At 36.5% G+C, this 15,215-nt stretch overlaps 2 protein-coding genes across 2 annotated transcripts; both read right to left on the bottom strand.

Annotated features, from left to right (window-relative positions):
* Nucleotides 1-254: 254 nt before the first annotated feature.
* LOC107846278 lies at nucleotides 255-848 on the bottom strand. Its single transcript, XM_016690709.1, has one exon. The coding sequence runs from the start codon at nucleotides 846-848 to the stop codon at nucleotides 255-257; it is 594 nt and encodes a 197-aa protein (XP_016546195.1).
* Nucleotides 849-1,466: 618 nt separating this feature from the next.
* On the bottom strand, nucleotides 1,467-14,998 carry LOC124888953. Its single transcript, XM_047400239.1, has 3 exons — nucleotides 14,583-14,998; nucleotides 4,083-4,142; nucleotides 1,467-1,681 (listed from the first exon to the last, which is right to left on the bottom strand). The coding sequence occupies exons 1-3, from the start codon at nucleotides 14,788-14,790 to the stop codon at nucleotides 1,467-1,469; spliced, it is 483 nt and encodes a 160-aa protein (XP_047256195.1). The 5' UTR covers nucleotides 14,791-14,998.
* Between the last annotated feature and the right edge of the window lie 217 nt (nucleotides 14,999-15,215).

The following is a 15,215-nucleotide window of genomic DNA, read 5'->3' as shown; positions in this document are numbered from 1 at the left end:
TATCGTCAGGATCACTTAGCTTTCTACATTAATTCTACCTTAACCCCTGCATACCTCATCAGTTCATCATACTTACCATCTAAATAAATAAAAACAACTTGCATTAAACATAAAAATTTTGGGTTGCCTCTCAATAGCGCCTGATTTAGTGTCACGACATGACTCGGTCGTCTTGACTACTTATAATTCATCAAGACACCTTGTTGATACCTCTTTAACATCCTCATAGAACACATATATGATTAAGAAAACACTCATCTCCTTTTGTTGTGCCATGGATGGGTGTATTTCAAAATTTGCTTCTTTTTATTGAGCCTGAACTTGAGCTCATTCAGCTCTATATCAACTATCACTCTCCCAGTTGCTAAGAATGGTCTACCAAAAATAATGGGCACTTCAAAGTCCACATCACAGTGAAAGACTACAAATTCGGCAGGAAATATAAAGTCGGCCACCTTTACCAATACATCATGTAATATTCCCACTGGCTGCTTCACAGACCTGTCTGCCATTACCAAGTACATATTTGTGGGGGTAGGATCCCCCAAACCCAACTTCTTATAAACAGCCATTGGCATCAAGTTAATACTTGCTTCGAGATTGCATAAGGCTTTAGCAAAATCAAGCGACCCGATAGTACAAGGGATGGTGAAAGCTCTGGGATCGGCCCTCTTTTGCACTAAGGATCTTGTAGAAATGGCACTACAGGGGTGGAGATTGTCCACCGGTTCGTAGCTCACCGCTCTTTTTTTTGTCACAAGATCCTTCATATACTTAGCATATCCTGGCATTTGCTCAAGAGCCTCCACCAAGGGCACATTCACGGTCAGCTGCTTCAGCATTGCCATGAATTTACTAAATTTTATATCATCAGCTTTTTTCTACCATTATTAAGGAAACAATGGCGGTGGTTTTGGGATAGTGGTAACTACAGCCTCCTTCTCCTTCTCTTTTCCTTTTTCCAAAGAATCAGTAGGACTATCCAGCTTCTCAAACTCCACTGGACAACTTTCTTCACGTTCATCATCTACTTCATTCACATCTTCAACTCCACCTTTGCACACAGAAGGGCAAGGTAATAACTTACCACTCCTAGAGGTAATCGCTATACATGAGCCATCATTTCATAGATTTTGAACCGTACCACTTGGTAAGGTACCATTTTTTCTTTGATTCAATGCTGTAGAGAGCTGTCTCATTTGCTGCTCCAACTGTTTGATAGAAGTTGAGTGTGATTTCACCAACTGACTCATGGAAGATAAGTCACTCTTCATAGTAGTCACACCGACATTGGTGGCCTCAACTCCTTTCAACAATTTATCCATCATGTCCTCCATGGAAATCTTTCCAAAACTTGTTGCAGCAGCCTCATGATTTCTAGGAGGGACATATAGCCTGCTCCTATCATTATCGCTCCTCTAATTCCCTTGATCTCTATCTTTATAACCCGTCTTGTCATAATAATTCTAACCTTGATTCCCTTGGTTATTGCCTCGAAAACCCCCCAAATTATTTATATAGTTCGTCTCTTCTTCTGAGTCAGAATCAACTCTGCCCTGAGATCCCATAGCCTTCACTTTTTCAGTCTTTCCTGATAGTAAATGCTTGGTTAGTAAATCCATCTGTGTCTTCAAATGAGATAAGTCTTGATCACGCTCCTCGTCTCTCCTATGTTGTTTTGCTGTTATACCAACAGACACAGTAGGGCTTGCGACCATAGAATCCCTGGTATGCCAAGCCCTAGTCTGTTTGGTCATTCTGTCTAGCATCTCCAATACTTCTAGGAATGTGAGATCAACAAATGAAACACCAACAGCATTATCCACTATCGGCTTCATCACAGAATTGAGAGCCCTATATAAAGTTTGCATTAAATATATGTCCGTCATGTTGGGGGTCGTACAGTGTATCAGCTTCTTCTTAAACCTCTTCCAGGGCTCTGTCTGAAATTACTAATCTCGTCCTTCTACTGCACTCTCCTGGAAGGTGGAAAGAACCTTTCTTGGAAAACCTCTTTCAATTGTCTCCAGAGGGTTATCGAATCGGGAGTCAGCTCATTTAGCCAGAGTGTTGAACAATCTCAAACGGATAGTATTCTGAACCATTCCTGGGTTATCAAAAGATCTGCAAATGGTGAAAAAGCTCACCAAATGCATGTAGGATCATCCCCAGGAAGGCCACCAAACAACCCCTTTAGATGAAGGAGTTGAATCATAGTACTTGTAATGTTGAACTTTGCCCCAGGTGCTAATGATGGAGAAATAATTGCACCCGTTGCACTTGCTCCATCTATTCCATCATCATCATTGAGATCATACTAGAAAGGTTGGCGATCCTGCCTTGCTATGAACAGATGATTCCTATTGGCATTACGTTGTACTAGTGTAGCTACTTGCTCTTCACCCCTTGGGTTTACAGGGTTCATCAAATCCTTGTCTCCCAAGTTTTCATCCTTAGGATTCGAATGACGTACTTTTTGACTGTCATTCTATATATTCACTTGAGCTCTAGCTAAGGCGGTTAGCCTCTCAGCTTCCTGTGGGTCTGCCATTCTACCGATCAGTTGTGGTTTTGGATTGAACGGTAATAACATTTCTCCTGAACTTCTGCTTTTTGGCATACACCACTGTGTTCTTGCAACAAACAAAAACAACAAATAAACGTAAAATTAGGAAACTTAACTAACATTTAATGCATACAAACTAAAATTTACAATCGTATTCCCCGGCAACGGTGCCATTTTTGATAACGCTCAAACTATACCTCTCTTATGAGAGAGTAAGTGGTCGTTGTCAAATATATCACCCAAGTAGGTTGGGGTGAAATACCACAAGAAATATGGTGTTAATTTAAGTTGTTCCTGAGTCAATCAACTGATAGTTAGCAATATCCTATAAATAGGGGTTTTTGAAGGGTAACAAGTAATTATTTCTCAATTCAGTGTCAATTTTTGTAATCAATATTATATGGAAAACCAGAGTTGTATTCACTATGAGCGTTGGTATTTGACAGACACTAGTAACGATTTAAGAGTCTTGTGGTAGGTAGGAATAGCAGATTATCCTTGTCGAAGTAATGTCTAAATGTTTCTCAACCTATTTAGACATTTAATTCCTAATTCTTTCGAACTTAGGGAATTTATATTTCATAACAGGATGCTGTCTTAACTTAATTAACCTTGGTACAGCGTTAATTATTAAATGAAAGTTTGATGCTTCTAAGTCCCTGTTGATAATTCACTTCCTACTAGGGTTGATTTCTTATTTCAAGCAAATCACTAGTAGGCATGACCTATTGTTTGCAACCAATAGACTATGTAAAACAAAGATTTTACCAAGGAGTTCCTACTACTTTTAGAATCTTGAACACCTAGTTACTTTACAAAACCAAACCCATAGATCCCACAACTCGGGTTAAAGGAATTAGCTACTCATAATGTAAAAAGCAACAAGACAATTTGTATTCATAATTCGATAAATGATAACTTACAGAATAATGAATATCAATAAGTATTTCTCAGATTAGATCACACTAGAAATCCCAAGAAAATTATGATAACAATCTCTCAAAAGTTAATTGTAAAGTTACAGAGAAAACTAGAGAGAAAATAGTGTAAGTCTATGAAGTTCAAGATGAATGTCCCTACTAATAAAACCTAAGAAATTTCCCTTAAATACCAAGAGCTAAATTTGGAATCAAATCACAGAATACAACTTTTTCTCGCACAGCTGACGATGAAGTATGACGTCTTATCAGGAGTCTGATGACTTATCAGACACTATCGTTAGCTCCTCCTCCAATTTTGATGATTTTTGCCTTATGCTGATGGCAATTCTTGACAGCTTATCAAGACTTTGATGACATATCAGACAATGTCGTCACTTCTTCACTTCAAATCTCATGTACTGCCTTAGGCTAATGGCATTCTCGACGGCTTATCAGAATTATGACGACTTATCGGAGATGTCGTCATACTTTTTCTCTAACTTCCTCACACTGTCTACAGCTGATGATGACTCTGATAACTTATCACAAATTTAACGACTTATCAGACAAGTCATCAATTATACTTTCATGGCCACTTGTTCCAAATTCACCTTTTTTGATCTTATTGTGTTTGGTTTTCTTGCATCTTGACTTTCCTGCATTATCAAAAAGAAAGCAATCAAAAATGACAAAAGTTGCTTAAGACTTTACAATTATTTCTAGTTAAAAGCCTCAAATATGTTAGCATTAGCTCACATATCAGTACCCTAAGGTAGGGTCAAAATTATAGCCGAAGTCAACTTAGCCTTCAACTTCTCAAAACCACACTCACAAGCATCCGACCACAAGAACTTCACCTTTTTTCTGAGTCAATTTAGTCAATGGGGCTATAATAGAGGAGAAACTCTTCACAAACCTCCTATAATGCCCAGCTAAACCAAAGAATCTCCTAATGTTGATTAGACTCGTGAATCTAGGCCATTTCTTAACCGCCTTAAATTTTTATAGATCCACCATGATTCCCTCTCTAGAAACAACGTGACCCAAATAAGTCACTGCATTTAATCATAACTCGCACTTGGAGAATTTAGCATATAACCATTGATCCTTAAGAGACTACAGCATTATAGGGAGATGGTTCGCATGATCCTACTTACTCTTGGAATACACCAAAATATCATCAATAAACACAATCACAGATAGATCCAAGACTTGATGAAATACTCGGTTTATACGATCCAAAAATACCGTTGGGGCATTAGTCAAACCAATGGACATTACCAAAACTCAAAATGTCCATACCGGGTTTGGAAAGCAGTCTTAGGGATATCCACCTCCCTAATCTTCAATTAATGATAAGTCGATCGAAGATATTTCTTAAAAAAGTACTTAGCTCCTTGAAGCTGATCAAATAGGTCATCAATCCTCAGAAGAGAGTACTTATTCTTCACTATCAACTTATTAAACTATTGGTAATCTATGCACACTCGAAAGGACCAACTGTCGGTAATCTATGCACATTTGAAGGAACCCATCCTTTTTACAAACGAACAACATAGGAGCACCCCTTGAAGATACTAGGATGAATAAAACCCTTATAAAGAAGATCTTTCAACTGCTCATTAAGTTTTTTCAACTCAGTCGAAGCCATACTATAAGGAGAGATAAAGATGGAATGGGTATTCGGGAGAAGATCAATCCTAAAATCTATTCCATATCGAGAGGGACGCCAGGAAGGTCATCAATAAACGCTTTGAGATACTCACAAATCATGGAAACATATTGCAATAAATGAACCTCGGATCTAGAATCTTTAACATGCACTAAATGGTATAGACACCTCTTGAAAAACAATTTTTGGACTCTAAGATAAGATATAAACCTTCCTCTAGGCACTAAGGAACTCCCTTCACATTCTATAACTGGTTCATTTGAGAATTTAAAAATAACTTTACAGGTCTAACAATCAAGAGAGGCATAGCAAGAATGAAATGAATCCATCCCCAAGATCACATTAAAATCTAACCTATCCAACTCTATTAAATCTACCAAGACCTCCCTACCACAAATAGATACCACACAACCCCTATAAACCCTTTAGCCACCACAGAGTCACCCACTGAGGTAGACACAGAGAAAGGATCAGGAATACAATCAGGACCAAAACCAAAATGAACAGCCATAAATAGGGTCACATAAGAAAGAGTATACCCCAGATCAAGCAGATAACACACATCATGAGAGAAGAGTTTAAACATACCAGTAATAATATTAGGAGATGTCTAGATTCCTGACAGGTGGCCTTCGCCCTATTCAGAATACTGAAACTTCTTATTCTATTTTTCTTCTATTTCTGCCTACTTTTTATTTTCATCCACCACTTGTTACATGTACACCACCAATCTAGAAATATTTATGTCCTTGTTTAATAAGGCATCCTTACATTCCAACACTAAGTCACGGGATAACCAGAAGCGAATTTCTTCATCCTAGCTCTTATAGAAGAAACTAATTCCAGAGCATAACTGGACAATTGATGAAACTTCAAGGCATATCCCTTCACAGTCATCCTGTCTTATCTCAAATTCATGAACTCCTCGCCCTTCTCTTCCCTTAACTCGTGAGGAAAGAAATGGTCAAGAAAGGCACTCAAAAATTCATCCCATAAGGCTACCTCAGCATCATCACCTCTCGACTGATCCCACTCCTCATACCACTAATATACCAAATCTTTTAATTGATATGCGGCAAACTCTACACCTTCAAAGTTAGAAGTATGTATCACCCTTAATATCTTTTTTATATCATTAATGAACCCTTGAGGATCTTCCTCAACCTTAGAACTAATCAATACCAGAGGTTTGAGCCTCATAAGTAGGCCAACTCTATTGGCCTCAAAAGAGGGAGAAATAACATCCTCATACTCAGACCGGCGAGACTGAGAGGTTACCAATTAAGTAAGCAAATGGATCGACTGACAAAACTCAACATTAGTCACATAACCTAGAGGATCCCGAGGAAGAGTAGTGAAATTTGAGGGAACCCAATGAGAGCCATGAGGAGCAGGGGCCTTAGACCAGGTCTAAACTCCATAAGTAGGATGGGTTCCATCTGTTGCGCCCTATTTCAAATTGGTCGAAACAGCACACAACATGTGGTGGCTATGTTGTGACTCTCAGATTTTGAAAATTATTTTTTAGAGTCGTCACCTAACCTTTTTGAAAAGTTAGGAAAAAATTATTTTTTATATAAACCTCTGTTTTGGTCTATCGAAAGTATTTTGAGATTCTGAGTAAAGTTTTGGTTACTTGAGAGGAAGGTGTTAGGAACCCCTCAGAACCTATCCGAAGATAGTCCTTAAACTCCGTTTAGAAAAAATTATTGCTTCATTATTTACTGGAAAAAAACAGTGATGAAAATACTTCGTTATTTTATTATTTATCATTTTGAAAAGGAAGCTTAGAGTATATAAAGTGTGATGTTATCATATACGAGGAAATAACATAATTGTAATAAAATATATGTATGAATATTTTAAATTACGAAAAAATAGTCTTCATTTTTTATAATTGTAATAATATAAAAGGTGTAAAACATTGTTACCTTTAATGCATGGAGTTGAATACAAGAATAAAATTTATCATAAATTAAAAAGATATTTTAAAGTGTGAAATAATTTATTTAAGACAAGCTAGAATATGAGTATTTCAAAATATAAAAGGATATAAAATTGATTGGTTTGTGAAACTCAAATAAATTTAGATTGGAAATAAGCTAAAAATCAATGGGATAATGTAATACATGGATATACTAAAATTAAAATGATCCAATAATAATAATGATTATAATAACAATAATAGTGATAATGATAATAATAACAAAAATAAATATAATAATAATAACGAACAATGATTATAATAATAATAATCATCAATAATAATGACGATGGAAATAATTACAGTAGTAAAAATAAGATATACCTCACATATGGTAGCATATAACACATATATACCTTGTGTTTTGGAGATGTTGAAAATCTGAAGGGAGTAAACTCACACAAAGGTTGGAAATTAAACGTTAGCAGTTATTATTCAACCTATTGAAATAGATTAAAATCGACGAATAAGCCTCTTTTGAAAATTTTGAAAAATCTGAATTTTAGTGACCTATTTCCTACTAAATTCATACTAAAATTCCATTTTTTTAGCAAGTATGAGGGTTACTACATTAAGTCTAAAAAGAACATTTCTTTTAGGTAAAAGTTAGCCTTTTCTTTAAAGCAAATTGGTCAAGTTCTGAAATGATAAAGCCTCTTTTTCGTCTTTTAAATGAAATTTATGTTTACAAGTTGGTTAATCTCGTGTTATTTGCAAAGGAACAAAAATATTAATCAAAATTCACAAACGCCAAGGCAACAAAAACACAATAAGCAAATAATATAAATACATCAACAATACGATTTTGATTTTATAAAAAGAAAAAAAATTAACAACACAATAAGAAAAATGAAGTAAAGAGAAAGGTTGAGAAATATTAGACTTCTAAAGGAGTTCAAATTTCTATTTTCCGCGACTCTGGGGCTCTACAATCCTAGTAGAGTTTGACCCGATAGTTGGATCAAGACGATTTTTTATTTAAACTCCAACTCCCAAATTCACATATAAAAAAAATAATAAAAATTAGTAATCGGACTTGAGTGCAATAGATAAGAAACAGAAAATAATGTGTAGTGTGCGACCAAACAATCCATACTCTCAATATGGTGATTAGGCGAGAGATAAATGCACTAAACGTGTACCTGGTTAATTGTTGCCCAAATTGATACAAGTGTGATCTCGTAGATGGACCCTTTTTATGTATGTCAAAGGAAATCGAGAGATGGCCCGAGCTTAAGTGTGGGAGAAGCCAAAAATCACCCCTATGTGTGCACTAAAGGGGTAGCCTTGAAGCCTTATTCATTAAAAGGGCACCTTTATCATTTTAAGTCTTTAGGAAATGTAATATAAATAGAACCACTTAGGGTTTTATTCACTTAGTTGATCATATTTTGAGATTTTTAATATTTGCAACACTTTAGTTCTCTCTCAAGAGCTCCAACCGAAACTAGGGCTAGACAAGTGAAGATTCACTTGTGTTTGCATATTGGCTTGAAATGTTGGTGTTTAGAGGAGGTAAAGTCCCTGTTGTGTCAAGTAGAGTTAGGTTTATGTCGCGGATAGTTTTTAAGGGTCCAAGAGTTTAACAATTCTTGGATTCTTAAGATTTTCCCTTCATTTGGTCTAACTATTTATCTTGTATCTTGTTGAATCTGTAGTTCCTTGTTGTTTTTAATGTACCCGTAACCTTCTTGTTTTTATAATCTTGTTGTCTATGTGTTGACATAGTAAAGCCATGTGGGGCCTCTTCGATTCACTATAGTCCTTGTAATCTTATATTCTCCATCTACTATATTGAATATGTTGTTGTTGTCTTGAAGACATAGAGAAGCCGAGTGGGGCCTTTGATTCTCTATTGTTGTTGATCTTGTAGATCTCTTGAATCCGTGTTGTGTGTTCGATCTTGTATCATTTGGTATCAGAGCTTGTGGTTGATTTTGTTTCAACAAAATCAATCTTGGGCTTGGTAGTTGAAAAATACAAAAAAAAAAAGAAATCCGTCCATCTTGCTTTTGGCTGAGAAAATAGTGTTGTGTTGTTGTCTTGGTCGAAATTGGTTGAAGATCTACAAAAGATTTTAATTATTTAGTTTTTTTCTTGTGTTGGTTCCTTTCTCATCAACACAAAAGTGTCCAAATCTAAAGTTGAGCTTGTAATATTGACTATTGTTGTGGTGACTTAAAGTTGGCCATGTGTTGAACCTTGTCGTTGAAGATCGGTGGCCGATTGGTGATGTTGTTTTATGTTCATGAAGATTGTTATTGTGTTCATCTTATTCTTCACCTATTCTTATAACTTAAACTACAAAAAGTGAAAACTTGATTCAAAACGGTGAAGATAAAAGTTTTAAAGTTTGTTAGTGAGAAGACTTGAACCATCACTTCATAGACTTTTCAATTACTATCCTTAAATCAAGGAGCCTTGTTTGGTGGAACTAGTACAATTCAAGATCAACCTTTTGAGAATAAACTTACAAAATACTCAAGACTTATACTTTCCCTCCAACACCAATTTCCTTTCATTCTAAATTGTGTGAAGGTTGAGAATTTCAAATTTGTAACTAATTTGTGTGGGCCCGAGACAAATTACATGTTGCCACATCACCACTTACTACTGTTCATGTCAATAATTAAACTCAAATTTGGATTTTTCTAGTTTTTAATTGTTGATTATTGGTTTCATTAGTTGATCCTAGAACTAATTAACAAACTAGTAAACTCCTACTAGATTGTCAATTAGTCCTTTGCATCCTTGTTCGTGTCTACGTTTCTTTTGTGCTTTTGTTGTTTTTATAATCATAGTGCTTCTTGGTTCAAGTTTGAACATTAATTACTTGAGTCATCCAACAAATAATCCATCCCGACTAAGGAGTAGACTTACTCTTCAACTCACCACTACTACAAGCCGACTTGCAAACATTTGTGACATCAAGTGTGAGGCCACAACGTGAGTGAGAGAATAGTGAGGTTGTTTGAACTAACTTGTGTTTTGTTTTTTAGGTTTTGTGTTGTATTTTTGTGTGTGACATAGTGTACTGATTTGGTGATTTGTTGGATCGTAACTTGAAGGATTAATTCCAATACCATTAAAATGGAACCCGAGGCTTCAAATGCTCAAACAATGGATAGTAATGCCATCAATCTCATTTTGGCTCACCTTTAAACTATGTCCCAAGATGTGGCTAGGTTGAATGTGAGTCTTGAGAAACTATATACAGATGTGGCATCAATGAGTGGGAGATTAGAGCATGTGGAAAGTTAAATAAGTTGACCATCCACCCCTCAACACATTTCCGACCACTACCCCCGAGGCCTTGCACCAAATGTTCCATCTATCTAGACAACCCTCCAATGTCACAAACCGAACTCCACTATACTCCCTCACCCAACACCGTAAGAGTACAATCCAACCACCACTTCACCAAGTCCAGCAAGAAGGACTTGGAACCCAAATTCCACCCCACAACCTGAGCCCTTCAAACCAAACTCCACTTGGCCAAAGACCTTATTATCCACCAAACCTGCCACTACAAGCTCCACTTAACCTAAATATACCTATCCAACATGGGGGGTATGGTCCATTTAATAATAGTTATATGAGGGGGGAAGAGGTACGAGGTAGACATGTTGATCCAAGAGAGGTTCATGGCCGAGAAGGAAGAGTTGGTCATTGGAACCAACAAAGGAACCAAATCCGTGAAGTAGGACTAAATACCATCAAAATGGGGCTTCCAATATTCAAGGGTGAGAGTGATCCCAAAGAGTTTATTTCATGGGAATCCGCATGTGAGAGGGTCTTCCAAGTCAATGATCTTACCGAAAGAAAAGAAGAGTTACTACGCGATTGCACACTTTGAGGGTTATCCTATTACATGGTAGGAGTATGTTAAGCATTTTGGAAATGTATTGGTAGTGGGGCATCCCCCTCCTTGGTTTTGGCTAAGGTACCTCATAAGACAAAGGTACCTACCCAAAAGATATTATCAAGAGCTCCTTTCCAAGTTTATAACTTGAGGCAAGGAAACAAAAGCGTCATGGCGTACTACGATAAGTTCTAATAACTCATCTTGAAGCTTGATCATAGAGGGGAACAAGTGAGTCATGACATCATACAATTAAAGGTGGGTTTGAATAGAGATATTGCTTCACGGTTGACCTTACACAAGTTTGACACATTTGACGCCATTTTCTAAGCCGCCTTAGAGATTGAGAGAGAGATATAGGAAAGGGCGGGCAGCAAGTTCAAGGGACCATCATCCTCAAATTGGTACAAGGACAAAATTGACTCATCCAATGAGGAGAAACCCGAGGCCAAGCTGATCCAAGCTGAGACCAAGGCTGCCCAAAGGTATCTTTCAAGAAACGAAGGTAAACCAAATTCTACTTCTCGTCCTAAAGGATTTCAATATTTTAAATGTCAAAGGAGGGGGCACAAGGCAAAGGAGTGCCCAAATTGGAGAAATATAATACTTAGGGAAGGAAAATTGTATTACCTTGGTGAGGATGTGGGGCTTGCATCGAATAAGTTTGATGAAAACGATCAAGATGGAGAGCAAGAAACTGAGGTAGAAATAGATAAAGGCGTGGAAGATATTTGGCCGGTTGATGAAGAGTGTGTAGTACCCTTGTTTATGGCAAGGATAATAATGCTTAGTGATGGTTTAGAAGAGGAAACCGAGGGTGAGGATGATGAAGAAGAGGAGGAGCCGAGAGTTCAAGAAGTGGGATTTGCCCACAAAGACCCTTTGATGCTTACTAACCGAGATGCTAGCACTTTGCCTAGCATCCATTCTTCTTATGTGCAGGTTGAAGGAAATCCAAGCCTAATGATCAAGCTTTATGATCTCATGAAACCCTTTGTTGAATATCCTAACCTTAGGAGGAGCTAAGAAAAGATTATTCGAAAAGGAGAGCTTGAGGGTGAAGATTGCTTGAGTTTGAGGTCAAACTCGTCTCAAGATGGAGAGGATGATACAAGTATGATCTCATAGATGGACCCTTTTTGTGTATGTCAAAGGCAATCGAGAGAAGGCCCGAGCTTAAGTATGGGAGAAGCCAAAAATCACCCTTATATGTGCATTAAAGGGGTGGCCTTGAAGCCTTATTCATTAAAAGGGCACCTTTGTCATTTTTAGTCTTTTGGGGAATGTAATATAAATAGAACCACTTAGGGTTTTATTCACTTAGTTGATCATATTTTGAGATTTGTAACATTTGCAACACTTTAGTTCTCTCTCAAGATCTCCAACCAAAACTAGGGCTAGACAAGTGAAGATTCGCTTGTGTTTGCATATTGGCTTAAAACGTTGGTGTTTAGAGGAGGTAAAGGCCCTCTTGTGTCAATGTAGAGTTAGGTTTATGTCGCAAATAGTGTTTAAGGGTCCAAGAGTTTAACAATTCTTGGGTTCTTAAGATTGTCTCTTCATTTGGTCTAACTATTTATCTTGTATCTTGTTGAATCTGTGGTTCCTTATTGCTATTAATGTACCTGTAACCTTCTTGTTGTTGTAATCTTGTTGTTTATTTGTTGACATAGTAAAGCCGTGTGGGGCCTCTTCGATTCACTATAATCCTTGTAATCTTGTATTCTCCATCTACTTTGTTGAATATTGTTGTTGTTGTCTTGAAAACATAGAGAAGTCAAGTGGGGCCTTTGATTCTCTATTGTTGTTCATCTTGTAAATCTCTTGAATCCGTGTTGTGTGTTCGATCTTGTATCACAAATGGAGTACTTTACAAGTGCAATGTTTTAGCAAGATAACTTTCTTAAAAACAAGAACTGCAGGCAAACAACTCCCCTATATCCAAATTATTCTTTAAGAAATGGTTATACTATTCTCATAAAAAAATCAAGAGCAATTCCAAGCTGAAAAAGGGAACACGAAAATGTAAAATAACTCAAGTTATATTTTAATCTATGGTCCCAGAAGACAAATTCATAGAAACTCATTAATGGGAAGTTTTGACTTAGAAATATACATGATTCAACATCTATATGTAGAATACAGAAGAGAAACACACAATTTTTGTATTAATGAATCCAAAATAAAATCTCAGATGTCGTGAGTCAATCAATTTTTAAAGCTATAAATTCACCATGACCGACCCAATCATCACTTACTACTAAAAATTGAACACGAGACTTGTTGCGTATTTTAGCATTGAAACGTAAGATCCGAGCCCCAAAACTAAAGGATAATTATCGTAAAAGTGTCCGACAACAAAACGAGTCCAGACAAAGCCCCGAATGAAGGACAAAGTCAATATTAAAGTAAAATAAAGTAACAAAGAAGCCATTTTAGTCCTCTTGATAATGGAAAAGCTGAATTTTGTATACTAACATCGGTTCCTTTTTATTTGGTAATACCCCGCAAATTACCCGAAACAAAATTCGCATTAAACAGGACACCATGAAGCTTAAATTGAAATCACGCTACGGATTTGGTTTCACTGGAAAACAAACAACAATACCACATGCGCTCGAAAACCCTAACCAATCCATTTTTCAACACTAAGTTGAAATTCATACATCCACCAGAGAAACGCATGAAACGAAAGTGTTCATGAGACATTAGAGTTTCAAACGGCAGTTTCAACAAATTCCAAGTTGGAACCAAACTGCATATACATAAATTGAAGTAAAGTGAAAGAAAGGAGATGAAGAACGAAAATAAAGGGGAGACTCGCACACAAAAATATATAAATAACATGGACCATCTCACATTTCGACATGTTGCTACAAGACCAACACTCTATTTCCAAATCAGAACACCACTCCAGTGTTATCAGAACAATAGAGAAGTAAGTAACCATAAAACAAGTCCGAGTAAATTCGATTCGAGGGTACTCTGAATGTTAATACTTCTTGTATGAATTTCTAAATATGCGATGACTTCATAATAATATTCCCCAATACAAATACAAATCTCACAAAAATTTAACAGGATGAACACTCAAAAGTTCTTATTGGAAACAAAAAGATGAAGGGAGGACGAATGAGAAAATAAGAGACCTGACTTTTTCTTTACACGTCTTACTAATTGAACATAAAAACAGTCGTGAAAAGAAGATTGTGATGAACTCAAATATTTTAGACTCGGAATAGAGACAATAAAATCAATATACATGTGAAAACTGAATCAAGGCCCTTATTCACGTATTTATAGGATTATATATTCATGAAATACTTTTTCAGAGCACAAAGTTATACTCAAGGTAAGATTCAAGAAAACTATAGCCATCAACAGTCCTAAAATGAAACAAATGTGCAAATAAATGTCATCGCAGACCCACTTATTCGCACTTGAAGTAGAGAAAAATAATTCAATCATCGACAGATTAGGGAAAATACCACAACAACCAACATAAGCTTAATCCAAATTTAACCAATTCCACACATTCATAAAACTACCAAAAGAAATGAAAGAGGGTGAATATGCACCTGTTTTGGGCAGCAAAACTGAGGCTTCGACAGCTAGGATTTTCTGACGACGAATCCAACTCCGAGAACTCAAAGAATTCCTCTTTTCTTTATTGTCTACGCCTCCTTTTTTTTGTTTTTCCTCCTCTTTTTGTTTTCTCTGGTTTTCTTCTCTGACCTTAAACTCCCTTTTTGTTTTGCTCACTGTTTTTTTTTTGACCTCTTTCATTGCACTTTTTTTACTTTTTTCTTAATTTTCCAAACCTTCCCTTTGGGTTTGAAGGAAACCCATATTTATAGGCCAAATCCAGACTCGAATGTCCGGATTTGAAGTTAAATTTTGGAGAAAGATGTGAGAATCGAGATAGGATTTAAATTTCAAATTCGAATCTCCAACTTTTCAGAGTTATGATGATGAATTTGAAAGATTTTGAATTCTTGCACCAAAATGGTGCCCAATTTTTCTATTTTTCATGGATTTTTGGATCTGCGAGTGACAAGATGGGCGTAGTCTCATAGGACGATAGCCATGGCACAAATATGGCCGCCATTTTTGAGAGATAAAGGAGCAAGAGATAAAACAGAAGAGGGTCCAATGTTGTTCATATTGTTTTTTGAGAAAGGACAGAAAAGACAGGTCAGTATAAGGAAGGG

This window comes from Capsicum annuum, chromosome 11 (genome assembly GCF_002878395.1).
Source record: "Capsicum annuum cultivar UCD-10X-F1 chromosome 11, UCD10Xv1.1, whole genome shotgun sequence".
NCBI lineage: Eukaryota > Viridiplantae > Streptophyta > Magnoliopsida > Solanales > Solanaceae > Capsicum > Capsicum annuum.
This window is presented reverse-complemented; position numbering and strand designations above follow the sequence as displayed.